At 42.4% G+C, this 14468-nt stretch overlaps 1 protein-coding gene across 11 annotated transcripts in view; it reads left to right on the top strand.

Annotated features, from left to right (window-relative positions):
• Positions 1–612: 612 nt before the first annotated feature.
• Positions 613–14468, top strand: part of LOC133379577 (uncharacterized) — a 60769-nt gene continuing 46913 nt past the window's right edge. For 4 of the 11 annotated variants that reach the window (XR_009761221.1, XR_009761219.1, XR_009761222.1 and 1 more), the window contains exon 1: positions 2437–2534. Coding sequence is in view for 5 of the 11 variants with exons in the window: in XM_061615128.1 (XP_061471112.1) it covers positions 10987–12231 (1245 nt within the window). In the remaining 6 variants the exon portion in view is untranslated. Of the gene's footprint in view, positions 738–1012; positions 1134–2229; positions 2287–2436; positions 2535–2697; positions 3016–5091; positions 5328–8891; positions 9311–10530; positions 13718–14468 lie in introns of those variants that run through there. The other 7 variants (XM_061615128.1, XM_061615137.1, XM_061615138.1 and 4 more) reach the window with 7 other exon arrangements.

The following is a 14468-nucleotide window of genomic DNA, read 5'->3' as shown; positions in this document are numbered from 1 at the left end:
TGGCCTTCTGCGATCCTAAACCCGTTTCCTGGAAAGTTAAATCCAACTGATTTCTATAGGACTTGAGAACGGTGCTTTCATTGACACGTGACACCACGCTAAACCAGATGAACTCCCAATAACTCCGCAGTTGCGAATCAAGCTGGCAGCCGTTCCATTGACGTCTGTGCGACTCAGGCTGCAGTCTTAGCGCCACTTACTTGGGAGTAAGTCCCGCTGAATTCAATAGGACTTACTTCTGAGTAGACATGGTTAGGATTGCGCTGTCAAAACTTTGACTCGCTGTCCGTCTGGATCCATCCATTTGAAGGCTTGAAAAACCTCTGTAGAAGAAAACGTACATACAACACCCAGAAACTATAAATGCTGAATTTTTGTAGCTCTCAATTGTCTTTTTTTAAAGTCCACATTTTCTGTAAGGAAAAGGAAACATATTCCTCTTACCCTCTACATTTGGGGAGAGGAAGTGAGGTTCTCTTGGGTAGGAGAGATCAACCTGGAAAATAAACCTGTTTTCTGTCTGCTGAGCTCCGTGATCACGTGGGCAAGAGTTTAAAGGTGAGGTGTTGAACGTTCCCCCCTCCTGATCAATACTCTGCTTCTGTGTGGAATCAGCCAGGCAAGCGGGTCTTTGTGTGCAATATTGCCTTTGACTCGGCTCTGGATTTCAGGTTTCGTGTCTCGATGGCAGGACGTGGAAGGTTAAGTAAAAACAATCGTCAACACACCTTTTTAAAGTAAGATACAAACGTCAAGATTATTTCAGATTAGGGTCATTTTTATCCAGTGCTTTAAATGATAAACACACACACACGCCCCCTAGACGTCTTGCTCAGGAAGATACAAGGGAAGTGTTAACCTCAGCTGTGAACCTCATCATATTTACCTTCGTAGCTGATTGTCAGGAACAGTAATAATAATCCTTAAGAAATAAAGTACCAATGATCTTTAATCTGCATAAGGACTTTTCTTTTTTACCATAATATTTTAATTTCTTCTTTTAAAAATAAAGGAGCGACCATCAAGCTGGAACCAGGAAAACCCCCCCCCATTAATATTTGAGAAAAATGGTACCCACGCCAACACTGGTGAGCGAAGAGATGGCTCCTGTATTTATGTATCCAACAGCACAGGTGAAGGAGAATATCAGATATGTATTCTCAAAATCTTTTCATCATTTTAAAACAGAATATTGCATGCTTGTGCTACGATTCAACCTTTCTCCTCTTCGGTCCTACACATAAAGAATACTCCTCTGTCCCCCCCTCTCTTTTAAAGAATGTGTATGTTTGTGTATTCTTCATCTATAGGAGCTCATCACCTCCCCCATTGAAAGGAATGTTTTTTTTTTAAGCAACTTTATTGTGACACGGATAGTGCAGACTGTTAGGAGAATCTATTGAGGCTGTAAGTCCTTTCCACGCTTGCCCCACTGGACTCAGTGGGCCTTCCTCCCCAAGTATACATGCCCAGAAAAGAGATGAAGGATCTACTTCCCAATGCACTCCCCCTCTCACACACGACAAACTGTTTTAACCCCCTCCCCCCATTCGAGGAGATGTGTAAATATATATTGTCGATGTTTTTACTGTATACGATAAACATTTAGGTACCTAGCAATCTTTGTGTTCCTGTCCTGAGTCAGGTGTACGAATAATTCCCAGGATGCACCTCTAACACACACACACACACACACACACACACACACACACACACACACACACACACACACACACACAGAGAGAGAGAGAGAGAGAGAGAGAGAGAGAGAGAGAGAGAGAGAGAGAGAGAGAGAGAGAGAGAGAGAGAGAGAGAGAATGCCCCTCTAACACACAGGTGTATTGCAGGTGACTGTATTCTCGTGTGCACAGCCTTGCCCAGCAGCCTACGCTCCTGTGAGCGCGACGCACTTGCACACTGTGTGGGCACTGCATTGTGCTTAATTATTCTCTGTGAAAAGGCATCGACGACCTCTGGTTTTTTTTTAACCCCTTGGCACCTGCCAAAACAAAATAAGCCCTCGTGTACACGTGTTGAAATACGATAATCCTTACATACACGCATACAATATAGTGTGTTTGGTGAGGGCAAACATACATATTTGCTAGAAAAATACATCTCAGGATTTAATCGAGGGACAGAAGTGGTAATTTTCTAGGGTGTAATGAAGCACAGTAATCTGCACAAGTGAAATATCTATTATTTTTAAAAACCCTAAATCTTCCACAGGTCTGTGAAATACCAGGGATGCGGGAGTGGAGTGGATCTGAACTCTTGGTTAGTTTGGTAAGGTTTCCCCCCTCTTTCTCTCCCCTTCCCCCCCTCTTCTCTTTCCCCTCTTCCAAAACCATCTGGCACGTGAGTGCGGGGGTATTGATCAAATCCGGGTGTGCTGGTGACCCCATGCTAATCTAGAGCGTTGCTGGCCATCAGTTTGCCTAGGAAGTGTATCTGCCTGCCCTGTGCAGCTCCCAAACAGTCTTCTGATCCTCCCTTCAAATCCCCCTTTGCCCCAACTTCAACCTCCATTTAGGGTAAGTCATTCTCTTTTCCCCTTTCTTAATCCTTTTTTTTGGGGGGGGGGATGGTGGTAGCGGTGGGTGGCTAGGAAGTGTGTGCAACAGATCCGACCTCTGTAGGTGGCAAACCCTCCGATTTTGCTTAGTGGCCTAATAACCCCCACCGTAATCGTTGCAGCACAGAGCTGAGTTTGCGGAAGGGCCCAGACTTCGACCTGCAGCTCCGTTAGAGCAACATCTGGAGGAGGAGCTTTACTTCACCATATGGAGAAGACAGGGGGGATATGCCTTTGTCTGTTTATTTATTTAAAACAGCCCCCCTCAGTGAAAGTCCTGACGATTCACGAGGAGGGGGGGAAAGGGCTGGCTTGGAAACCAGCGAGCACCGTTGGAAGGAGGCATTGAGATCGTGGGGGCCAAATACAAGAAGGTGAACTGAATATCCCGTGTCCCTCTGCCCCCTCCGAGGACCATCGTTAGGAGAAGGGTGGTCTAGGTAAGGTAGCCAAGAAGAAACTCGCTCCCTGTTGAGAGGGAGAAGTTTGCCACGTGTTTATAAAGTGGAGCTACCGAGTATCGTAGTTTCTTGGGGGGGGGGAGGAAGTGTTGCGTGTGAATGGCGGGATATATGTGCGACCCTCCGAGCAGAGCAGTTGCAAACGCCGGAGCAAAAAAAGCCGTCGGACGAGGAAGCGATCCTGCTCCTATTGAAGGGAACCGGGCTTGGGGACAAGAGCCCGGAGTTGCGACGGGGCCAAGACTGGCTGCACGGCTGTGACGGAGACAAGGAGGGCCCTGAAGCGGGTGGATCTTAACGCCGGCCACCTGTCAGGATTTGGGCCACAGGCCCCCCTCTCTGCCTACCCCCAAAAGCTTGGGGAGGGGCAGATCTGGAGAAGAGGAGAGGGAGGAAAGGGCCGAAGTGGGCGCAGTCGAAAAGAGGGGGCAGAGTAACTCACAGCCAGGGACAACCACAGCTTCAGAGTTGGACCTCCCTGCAGGCTGGCTAGTCAGCCAGTCAGTCAATTTCTCAGGAAGAAGCACAGGTTTGGGGAGATGAAGCTCGACCAAGAGTCCTGTGAGACCTGGAAGACTAACGAGTTAATAAGGAGGCATCGGCTTTCCTGGATGTGCCCTCCACTTCCTCTGATGCCTTAGTCCACGAAAAAGTCTACACAATTAACCGCTTTATTATTATTACTATTATTATTATTATTTTATTATTATTATTATTATTATTATTATTATTATTATTATTGACTAACATGGCTACCCCTCTCGATTTTACCACGTTTTCATTTAAGAAGGCCTTTTTTTTGGTGGGGGCCACCTTTCTCTCCATCCAGCACCCCCTAATTTCCCCTCCCAGTTTTTAATCAGTAACTTTGAACGGAGTTTCATTCTCTCTCTCCCCCTCCCCCCCAATCTCCTTGTTTGGCAGGCAATCTTATCTTTGGCAGCCTGTGGCCTTCTTTTGTTTCTTCTCCTCCCCATCTTTTCAAGTCACCCACCGCTTTCGCCACCTCCAGCCCCCCCCCTTCTCCTCCAGGAATCTGTTTCTTGCTCTGTTGTTGCTGGGAATCGCTAGATGAAAATGTCACCTTCTCTTAAGGTCAGAGAAAGTTAATCCTGTTTCTATTCTAACCCACCGAGGAGGGCATCGGGGAGAGTTTCAGATTCAACAGAAAGAAATCAAGAATGGAAAAAAAGGAAAGAAAGGGGAACCCCCCCTCCTAGCCCTCCATCCTTGCATCGAGATAGCTCAATTATACACTCTTTGGGTTTGGGCGTGCAAAAAAAGTCACAGGCTTCTTTTCCAGTGGAGGGAACCTATAAGGTTGGAGCCAGACTTAAAAAGAACGGGATGTTTTAAGTTAGTTCTGGCTGACTTAAGTCCCATTAAAACCAGTGGGTCTACTCGAAGTATGACCTTAAGCCTGGCTCCAGCCCATATTCTTTTGACAAGGGGAAACGCGATGTACAGGACTGGTCGCTCCTGAAGGTGCGATTGCCGCCTGAGTGTAAAGTACTTCGAATAAGGAAAACTTCATAATTTAAGAGGGGAGAAAAGGAGGGGAAGGACAGATGGAAATTTGTTCATCTGACGCCACCTCAACCCCATGAAGACATGCCGCGATTGAAGCAGACTGGCGTTTCATCGCCATATTCTCTTGCCTGGATTTCGGTGCCATTTCCATTTCCAGGATGCCTCAACCGGCTGAAAGCTAAGGAATTTGGCTTCACTGGGACATGGATCCCACTGCAGCCGGCTTGTATGTTAGCGACATGCTAGGGGTGGGCGCCCATGCTGAGCTACATGCATGTATCCAAAGCCCACCTAAAAACAGGAGACCTCGTGCTGAAAGCCATGGGCGCACCCAAGCTGGCGACACGTTCAGATGACACCACAGAATATAAACAACACAGAACTAAATATAATGCGTTTAGTTCTTTAAATGTGGAGGCCACTTTCACTCAACTTCCTATTATTATGCCTTTCGCATCACTTTTCATAAATGCACTCAGTTTTATCTCGTGCATTCTTTGTTTTGCGAGGCTATATACCTCAACTTTCTAATATGTAGATTTAGATGCAATTGCCTGCATTTCTTTTATTTGTATATAGCCTCTGTATATTATTATGTAATTATCCCTTATTTGGCTACATGTCTCATTTTAACACCCTTCCTTTTCTTTCCTTCAGATCTTTTTTTTAAACCAATGCATCTTTAAGCTTTTTGTATTTAGGGAGAGGTCTTTCCCTTTCTGTAACTCTGATTCAATCGAGAAGTCCCCCCCACAAAAAAAGTAAGTTAAAATTGAGTTCTCTCGTCTCATCCTTAACAACCGATCCACCCTCAGTTAAATACGGTAGTAGAAGGGGGGGGTTGAAGCAAAGCGGCGCGAGGTCTCTTGTTTGTTCCGCTCAAGTTAGGCGTGAAATCTTTTTGTTGTCCTTTCAAAGGGAAGGCAAAAGTTGCTATTGATTGTAAAAGGGACAAATTTAACTCTCCGAAAGCGGAAGTGTTTGCAAGTTGGCTTTGGGAGGAGAAACTCGGGACCCGCTTTTAATTTATGCCCGCTTTGCGGGGACTAGTTTGCAGAGGAAATCTCACATCGACTTGCGAGAAATTCAAGAGAGAAATCCAGCCGATCTCTCTCCTCTCCTTCTGCTTGTTCCAGAAGTTTAAGGGAAGGAGAAATTATATATTTGGGCTATAAAGAAATCTTTTTTAAAAAACTTCTTTAGGGAACAGTTTCCCACTTGTTGGAAAAATAAAACTACAGTGAACCAAATCGGATTCGAGCGGAGGGAAACTTGAAAACTAGCATGATAAAATTAGCTGCTTTTTTTTTCTTCTCCGTGGAAGGTGCGCCAATACCAATCTTTTAGAAAGATCTTTGTAGCTGGCAGGGAAGCACTCGATACAAGTAAACTTATATGTGTGGTTTAACTCTCCGGGACTTGATTAAAGGGTTCCCCCCCCCAACATCAAAATTTCTTCGCGGTTTCACATTCCACCTCCTCAAGATCCGAAGGTATGTTCCACTCCTTGGTTGTAACTTTTGCTGAAAGCATTAAACGTCTAATTAATCGAGCAAATCAGAGCGTTGTAAAGCGGCTCGTGAGCCTGCCTTCGGCTCGATCCGCTCGAGTGGAATTCAGTTCTGATCTTCTCAAGCCCGTCTAAAGCCAACCCCCTGAAAATGTACTCAGCCTTTCGGCTTAATTTGAACCCCGAATAGGACGGCAAATATGGAAAACAGACAAAAGCCTCCCCCCTTTTTAATGCGATGATTCAGTAGAGTTAAACTGTTTATTTTTCACCAGCTAGCTTTCAAAAGAAGTTAAATTTAAAATCCCAGTGTTTCTCTCACGGCTCAGAGAGCACATATTGGCATCGATGTCGGAAAAAAGATCAGTTTGAAGTGGACTTCACCATGCATGAATTTAAATCTGTCAGCCTGCGTTGAAATATCACACACATACCCACGTGGGAGCGTGCAATTTGAATAATATGAAACATAATTTCTATCTAAATACACACATCAGTATGCATTATGACTTTTTAAAAAAAACATTCATTTGACTTTTAATTTATTAATTACAAAAAGACTAGCCAAACTGTATAAGGTTGATCCAACTTTTCCTGAAAAGTTACGCTTTTAAGATAGATCCAGTTGTGGACTAATATTTCCAAAAATGTTAGAAAAGAAAGATCCTGGAGGCAGAAAGCGAAAACAAAGGGATAAATAAAGAAACTACCCTCCCTCCACCCCTTCCTTAGGTGCGGTTTTTTCCCAGCCAATTATCTGGTTAAAAACACTTCTGTAATATCTGGAATCGGCCTGACAGAAGGGGACCCCTCAATCCCAAATACCCCCCTCCCAGTATACAGTTGGCGTTTCCCAAGGAATTCCTCCCAATGTTTTCATCTCTGCTGTAAGCGATAAAGAAAAGGGATCAGTGGGGAAAATTGGGATCTCGGTCTTACCCCCCTACCCCAGCCCAGCCCCCTAAACGGGCACACGTTAAAACAATGGAAGGAAAGAGGGGAGTCGTCATCCTGGGCTGCTCTGGGATACTCTGCCAATTGGCCTTGGAGAAACTCAGAAACTGATTTTTGTGGCAAAACAACAACAACCAGAACAAACACAAACAACCCAGAGGGAAGCTCAGTTTATTATAGTCCAGGGAAGCTCAAGCCATAATAAGTCTTTAAGGAACTGCAAGACTCTTTGTTGTTTTAGCTTTTAAAGGGAAGATGGGAAAAGAGGCATCTGGCAGGTGGTTTACGTCAGTGTGCAATAAACACACTCTGGGGTTTAGCACCAGAAGCATGACCGTTTTGTTTTGTTGTCCTCTTCCCGCCCCCGCCCCCCAATTAAAGGTCCCTTCCTCTGCATATTTTCCCTGGAGTCAGGCAAAGTGAACTCAGTGGATTTTACTTCTGGGGAAACATACATGGGATGAGGCACCTTTCTGCACTCTGGGCGCACTCAAGATGAGGGAGTTAAGGGCCCCACCGAACCCAAGAGGGAAGGGGCACATTAGGGTTGCTGGACTAGGGTGCTGCAACCCTCTTCCTACTGAAGTCATCAGCAAAACGCTCCCTTGATTTCCATGGAGCAGGATGGCTGCCTAAAGGTTTCTAGTGCTTTAATCTTTCTCTGCACCTCTCTGTCTGTTTGTCTGTCCGGGTAGATCAGGGGCTCCTAAACTTTTTTCCCTGCTGAGGGTCTTGGCAGACTATTTAACTATTTTTTCCCCTGCCTGTTGTAGCAATTGTAATGCCCTGTGCTAGATGCTGTACGATATTTGATTGCATTTTGATTGCTTCTTTTGTTGTATTACAGTCAAACTTTAAGTGTGGTTCACAGACATACTGCAGACCACCTGAACGAAGCTTGTGGGCCACTGGCGGTCCACAGGCCACAGTATGGGAACCTTTGATGAAGATAACACAACAAACCACTTTAGTTGGTTGAATACATATTTATTTATTGTTATTTATTTATTATTACATTTACATCCCACCTTTCCTGCATAGACCTCAAGGTGGTGTACATAGTTCTCCTCCTTCCCATATTATCCTCACAACAACCCTGTAAGGTAGGTTAGTCTGAGTCTGTGACTGGCCCAAGATCACCCAGTGTGCTTTGGCTGAATGGGGATTTGAACCCTGGTCAATCAGGTCCTAGTCTGACACTCTAACCACTACACCACACTGTCTGTCACATATAAATGTGCTGGGGTATAGAGAAACAGCCTAATACTGTCCAGACTGCAGCTTTATAGTTCATTTTCTGCAGGCTTTTTTTTTTTTTTAGTAATACACTGAGGATAGCAACAGTTTTGGGTCATCTTGTTGTCTGTGGAAACAGATTTTTTCCTTTAGTAATACATTCTCAATGCATGAAGGAAAAAGAGAAATAAAATTGTTCCTTGAAATGAAAGATTCTGACCAAACTAGGATGCAACTGTGGACTAGATAAAGTTGTTGCTGTTAAGATATGGCACGGTCTCCAGTTTGCAATCAGTTTATCTATCTTGTAATTGCGAAGAGATTGATCTATGAATAACAATACTGGTATACCCTATAGGGCTGTTGTAAGGTTTACCAAGATAATATATGTGAAATATTTTCAACACTCAAAATGTACTTTGCAAATGTGAAATATTGTTACTATCTATATAGCATCTGTTTTTGTGAATCCAGATTCTTCTCTATCACTTTATTTATTAAATTTATATCCCGCCCTTCCTACCAGAAGGAGCCCAGGGTGGCAAACAAAAACACTAAAAAGACTCTAAAACATCTTAAAAACAAAAGACTTTAAAAATATTAAAATAAAACATCTTTAACAACATATAAAAACAAAACATCTTAAAAACATCTTTAAAAAAAGAACTTAAAAAACATCTTAAAAAGCAATTCCAGCACTGATGCAGACTGGGATAAGGCCTCTGCTTAAAAGGCTTGTTGAAAGAGGAAGGTCTTCAATAAGCACCAAAAAGATCAGGCCTGGCCTGGCAACCAAGAGGTCTTCTGTATCTTTAAAAGTTGTGCAGGGGGAAGGGAGAATTCCACCTTGTGCTTTTTCCCATTACAGTGTTATAAGAACACCTGCACTTGGCTGACTTTCTCTTCTCCTAAAGATACAGGATCAGTCTCAGGCCCTGAGCCTGGCAACCCTAATACCCATTCAAGCCCTGGACAGAGAATGTTTTGTAAAGATTCTTTCCTTATGGATCCTACGAGAATTCATAGAGCTGGTTGAGGAGACAGGTATGACCATTTCACATGCTACAATTTTCTTACATGGAAAACAGTTCAGTGGAAGAAATCACATGGTACCCATACATCAAAATCATCTTGTAACATGCTTCCACACTTTGTGGCATGCCAGTGTGATACATTCCAAAAACCTGTGGTCATGAATGGCTTCTTTCCCTCCCTAGACTAGAGCAGAGGTTCTCAAGCTGTGTGTGTGTGTGTATCACTTGAACCTTGCAGGCAGTCTTGGTAGACCATTTAATAAACTGTTTTTCTTGAGTCTCCTGCTTATCAAAACCTGTTGGAAGTAGGAGCAAAAAGCAATAGGATAGACAAAAGATTTCTATTAATCTAATGTGTTTTTAAACCCTACTTGTCCTTCTTCAGGCAAGTCCAAACCTGATCTAAAAAACATATTTTGAATTACAAAACTGAATAGCATACTATATCAAACTCTCTCAATAAACAATGCATGTAAAAGTCATCACAGACTTTAAAAGGAGAGCAATTAATACCCCACATTCACAATCAAATTTTAGAAAGCACAACATACATCTTTCAAGTAAAAGCATTCAGTGTATGTTCCAGTTCTTGTATATTTATACCAAATGTTATGAGAATGTATATACATGCATGCACAATATCAAAGATTCATCAGTTGCTCAGGGAAATAACAATTCAACATTTAGATGTGTTCCATCTTCTTTTCTTACGCTCTACTAAATCAAGCAGGGTCAAATGTATCTGCCTACCAATCCTAATTCCAAAAAGCTGTATCTCAAAGTAATGATAAAAGGTCCAGAGTCTCATTAAGATCTACGGGCGTCATGCTTTTTGACTTTAGAATCTACCTTGGTTCCTTCTCCAAAAGTATTCTGTCTGTTGGGTTTTGGATCTCTTATGTTTCAAAACCAGTGACGTCTCGGAAACCACAGCACCTATGCCACAACTTTGTTAGCCCAACAAAAAAAAATTTTTTTTTAGTTGCTAAGGATGTTTGAATGACTTTAGGGTATTTTGGGGGTGCTAAATCCAAAAATGACATTAGTTTGCCGAATTGGCTCTAGTTTTTGAGATAATAGATACCCCTCAAATGACGATTGTACCCCAATACGACATGTAGCTGCTGACATATGCAGCAGGGTTTGGTCTGTCTTTTTACTCTTGAACATTGTATTGCAAGTTTATCCATTGCATATAATATCATATTGATACTTTTTTTTTTTTTGAAGAGGAATATGAGTTCGTCACGAAGAGGCTGCTTAAACAATCCTAATGCATTCTGCTACATTTGTGGCGAATACACTCTGTAAAAACAAAGAAAAATCATCACTGACTTTGTAAAACAAGCATATCTTGCTTACTTTGGAGTGAAGCTTGGAGATCAAGATAAGTCTTGGGCTCCCCATAAGGTTTGCAAAACCTGTGTAGAGTGCCTACGACAGTGGAAAAATGGAGAAAGGAAACGTTTAAACTTTGGTGTGCCTATGGTGTGGCGAGAGCCGCAAAACCATCATGATGATTGTTATTTTTGTGTTGTGAATGTGAAAGGCTTCAATCGCTACGAGAAACACAAGTGAGAGTATCCTGATTTGGACTCAGCAAGGTGACCTGTGCCACACAGCGAAGACGTTCCCATACCAGTGTTTACCTCACTGCCTGACCTTCCATTGTCAGATGTTGAAGAAATGCTGGACGTGGAGTGTAGCACAGGTGGTAGCCCTGGAAGTGGATATGAAGAAAGCTTTTCAACACCTGAGCAGTTTTCCCAAAAAGAACCCAACAATCTGATACGAGACCTCAGTCTGTCAAAGCAAGCATCTGAACTTCTAGCATCCAGGCTAATGGAAAAGAACTGTCTACAGCCGGAAGCTAACATAACAGCTTATCGGACAAGAGAGGAGGGACTTCTTCCATACTTCAGCCAAGATGAAGAACTTGTATATTGCAATAACATTCCTGGAGTTCTTCTCCAAATGGGACTACCGGAATATCGACCAGAAGATTGGCGGCTTTTTATAGACAGCTCCACCAGAAGCTTGAAATGTGTTTTATTGCAAAATGGTAACCGCTATGCATCTCTTCCAATTGCTTACTCAACAAAACTTAAAGAAGAATATGAAAATATCAAAATGGTCTTGCAGAAGTTCTGCTATCATGAGCACCAGTGGTCTATTTGTGTTGATCTAAAGATGGTGAACTTCTTGCTTGGGCAGCAAAGTGGATATAAGAAGTACCCTTGTTTCATCTGCTTGTGGGATAGTAGGGCAAAGCGAGATCATTGGAAAAAAGTGATATGGCCTTCAAGGGAACACATGACTGTAGGTGCAGTGAACATCATTAACAAGCCATTGGTTGACAGAGAAAAATTCATTCTCCCACCACTCCATATCAAACTTGGACTGATGAAGCAATTTGTTAAGGCCTTGGACAAAGATGGTGATTGCTTCAAATACATTTGTAGATCGTTCCTTGGACTGACTATGGAAAAACTAAAAGCAGGAATCTTTGATGGTCCTAAAATTTGTAAACTCATCAATGATTTGAATTTCACTAAATTTATGAATGATGTTGAAGCTTCTGCCTGGTGCAGTTATGTCTCAGTTGTCAAGAACTTCTTGGGTAACCACAAAGCAGACAATTATGAAGAATTGGTGCAAAACGTGCTAGCTAACTTTAAACATTTGGGTACTAATATGAGCATAAAGGTACACTATCTCCATAGCCACTTAGACCGATTTCCGGATAATCTTGGTGATTTTAGTGAGGAACAAGGGGAGAGGTTCCATCAGGATATAAAGGTGATGGAGGAAAGGTATCAAGGAAGATGGGACAGACACATGATGGCAGACTACTGCTGGAGCCTCCAACGTGATTGTCCTGATGCCCCACATAAAAGAAAATTATACACACAGCGTTTTTCTATACATTAATTGTGATTATCTGAATCAGCTTCCTTTGTTTTAATGTTATTGTACTGAATACAACGCCATTAGGTATTTCATGTGTTTACTTTTGTATGATTTGAGACAGTTTCCATGTCATTTGTGGGTAGGCTATGCCTGACCATTAATTTTTTTGAATTTGTTATGTTTTTCAATGGGGGCATCCATTATCTCAAAAAGTAGAGCCAATCTAGCAAAAGCAATGCCATATTCGGAATCAGCGACACAAAGTTACCCTAAAATCGATCAAACATCATTGGCAATAAAATTAGTGTTGACTGACCCTGGCTAAAACCATCGTCGGGGAAAATGAGTCAAGCGCAGGTCCGAATACAGATATTCTCAGCTGTTCTGCAACCTTTCCAAAGAGCAGCTGAACTGAACCGGATGACCAGTGATGCAGTCTACAGTTGGAGAACTGAGGACTGCCAGTTTTTTCTACAGGCCCCTGTAGCTGTGACTTTAACAGCAGCTTGCTAGTCAAGCATGAACAAGTGAGCATGCTTATTTCCATACTGGGGAAAAAGCTTCAGCTGCTGATTTGGACAGTTAAGGGCTCAAGAGGCAGGGTTCTGCTCCCCTCCCTAATTCTTGGTCATTTGGTAACTCTGCTTGACCTTTTACATGATATTGCTCTACTGTCACTGGATACAAATGGGTTCTGCCTTAAGGAGACTGGCATTAGGAAGTCCTTGATTCATCTTGCTGCACTTTCAATGGAGCATCTCAGAGGTGATGATCTAATGAGCTGCCTTTATTATAGACAGCCGGATTCCACCTCACCCTTTGCCTCCCAGGGCACAGGGAAGCAAAGGTCAGCACCTTCAGGCCTGGCCAAGCAAGGTCCTTTCTATTAGCATAGTTTTCAAGAGCAGTAGGTTGAGATAAAGGAAATGGCATGATCTAATTTGGGGTGAGTTTAGGAAGGGATTCTTCAGTACACATGCACACATGCACGTGCACACACACACTGTGATTAAAGGTAAATGTGCAAAAACACTGAAGATTGTGTACATTCTAATGAAGGAAAAGAGAATGTGCACAAACTGACAAGCATGAGCAGAGTATTTTGCACACTACCTGGTCACTATGCTGCCTTGGTTAGTGAGTTTTAGCACTTCTTTGATTGCTTTCTGGGATTTTGTTAAGCTGATATTTTACTTGTTCCTTGCACAGAAAACAGGGTTATAGAGCAGCTCATAGATATAGTAAATAATGAGTATGTTTTCCAAGTGAAATTGAAGAACGTACAAAGCTGAACAACCTAAATAGGCCAGTGTGTATATTAGTTGGTCACTGTATGGATTCCCTGCTTGGGGAATGTGCATGCGAGTCATGTGATGTATGAATTGTCTGCCATCTTCACATTGTCTGTCATCGGTGATCCTCCATATTGATAGGGCAGTATTTGAAATCTGCTGTTGATCTTGTGGATTTGTGTACATTCGCTATATCTTCATGCAAATGTATGCATTTGCCCATGTTTTTACACATTGTTAATTAAACTCAAACAACATCATAAATATATATTCTTGTATTACAAAAGTAGTCTATAAGATATTCAGTTCTGAAAATAATGCATCATATTACATCAAACATCTATACAGGAAAAAAAAAGAATGATCTACATCAGACTATCTGTCTTCCATCTGTTCTATTTATAATGCTACATCTCCATACATTTCTTATATACAGTCTTAATATTTTTACTCTTACCATAACCCTTATAAACCACTTCTTTCATAGCTAAATTCACCTAATTTAATATCCACTCAGCTATGGCCAATATAAGCAAATCTAGCACTTTTTACATTTACAAACTTTTTTTGTGTTCTACCTTCACAATAGTCCTGAAGGGTAGGCTACTACTTGGACATTTTCACAGATTAGGATCAGGGGTATAGTCGTTTGGGGTCTCAGGTGATCTTAAACCCCTTATGTTTTTGGGAGCAGGGTCCCAATGTCTCCAGCATCCTATGAGCCAATCAGCATGAAAGGGGTGTTTTAGCCATTGAGAAGAGTCTTCTAACATGCTTCCTGGTATGTTGCCCAGAGTGACTGGTTAGCCAGCCAGATGGGCGACTAAGAAATCCAATAAATAAATAAATAAATAAATAAATTCCTTGTCCTGTCCTGCCGATTGGAGCCATAGTGAAAGGAAGTGAGTCAGCCACTGAGAAGACTCTTTCATGGTTATTGGCTCCTAGATGCATCTGTTGTTGTGG

The sequence above is a fragment of the Rhineura floridana genome, chromosome 1 (genome assembly GCF_030035675.1).
Source record: "Rhineura floridana isolate rRhiFlo1 chromosome 1, rRhiFlo1.hap2, whole genome shotgun sequence".
NCBI lineage: Eukaryota > Metazoa > Chordata > Lepidosauria > Squamata > Rhineuridae > Rhineura > Rhineura floridana.
The sequence above is the reverse complement of the archived record's forward strand: the minus strand, read 5'-3'. Positions and strand labels throughout refer to the sequence as shown.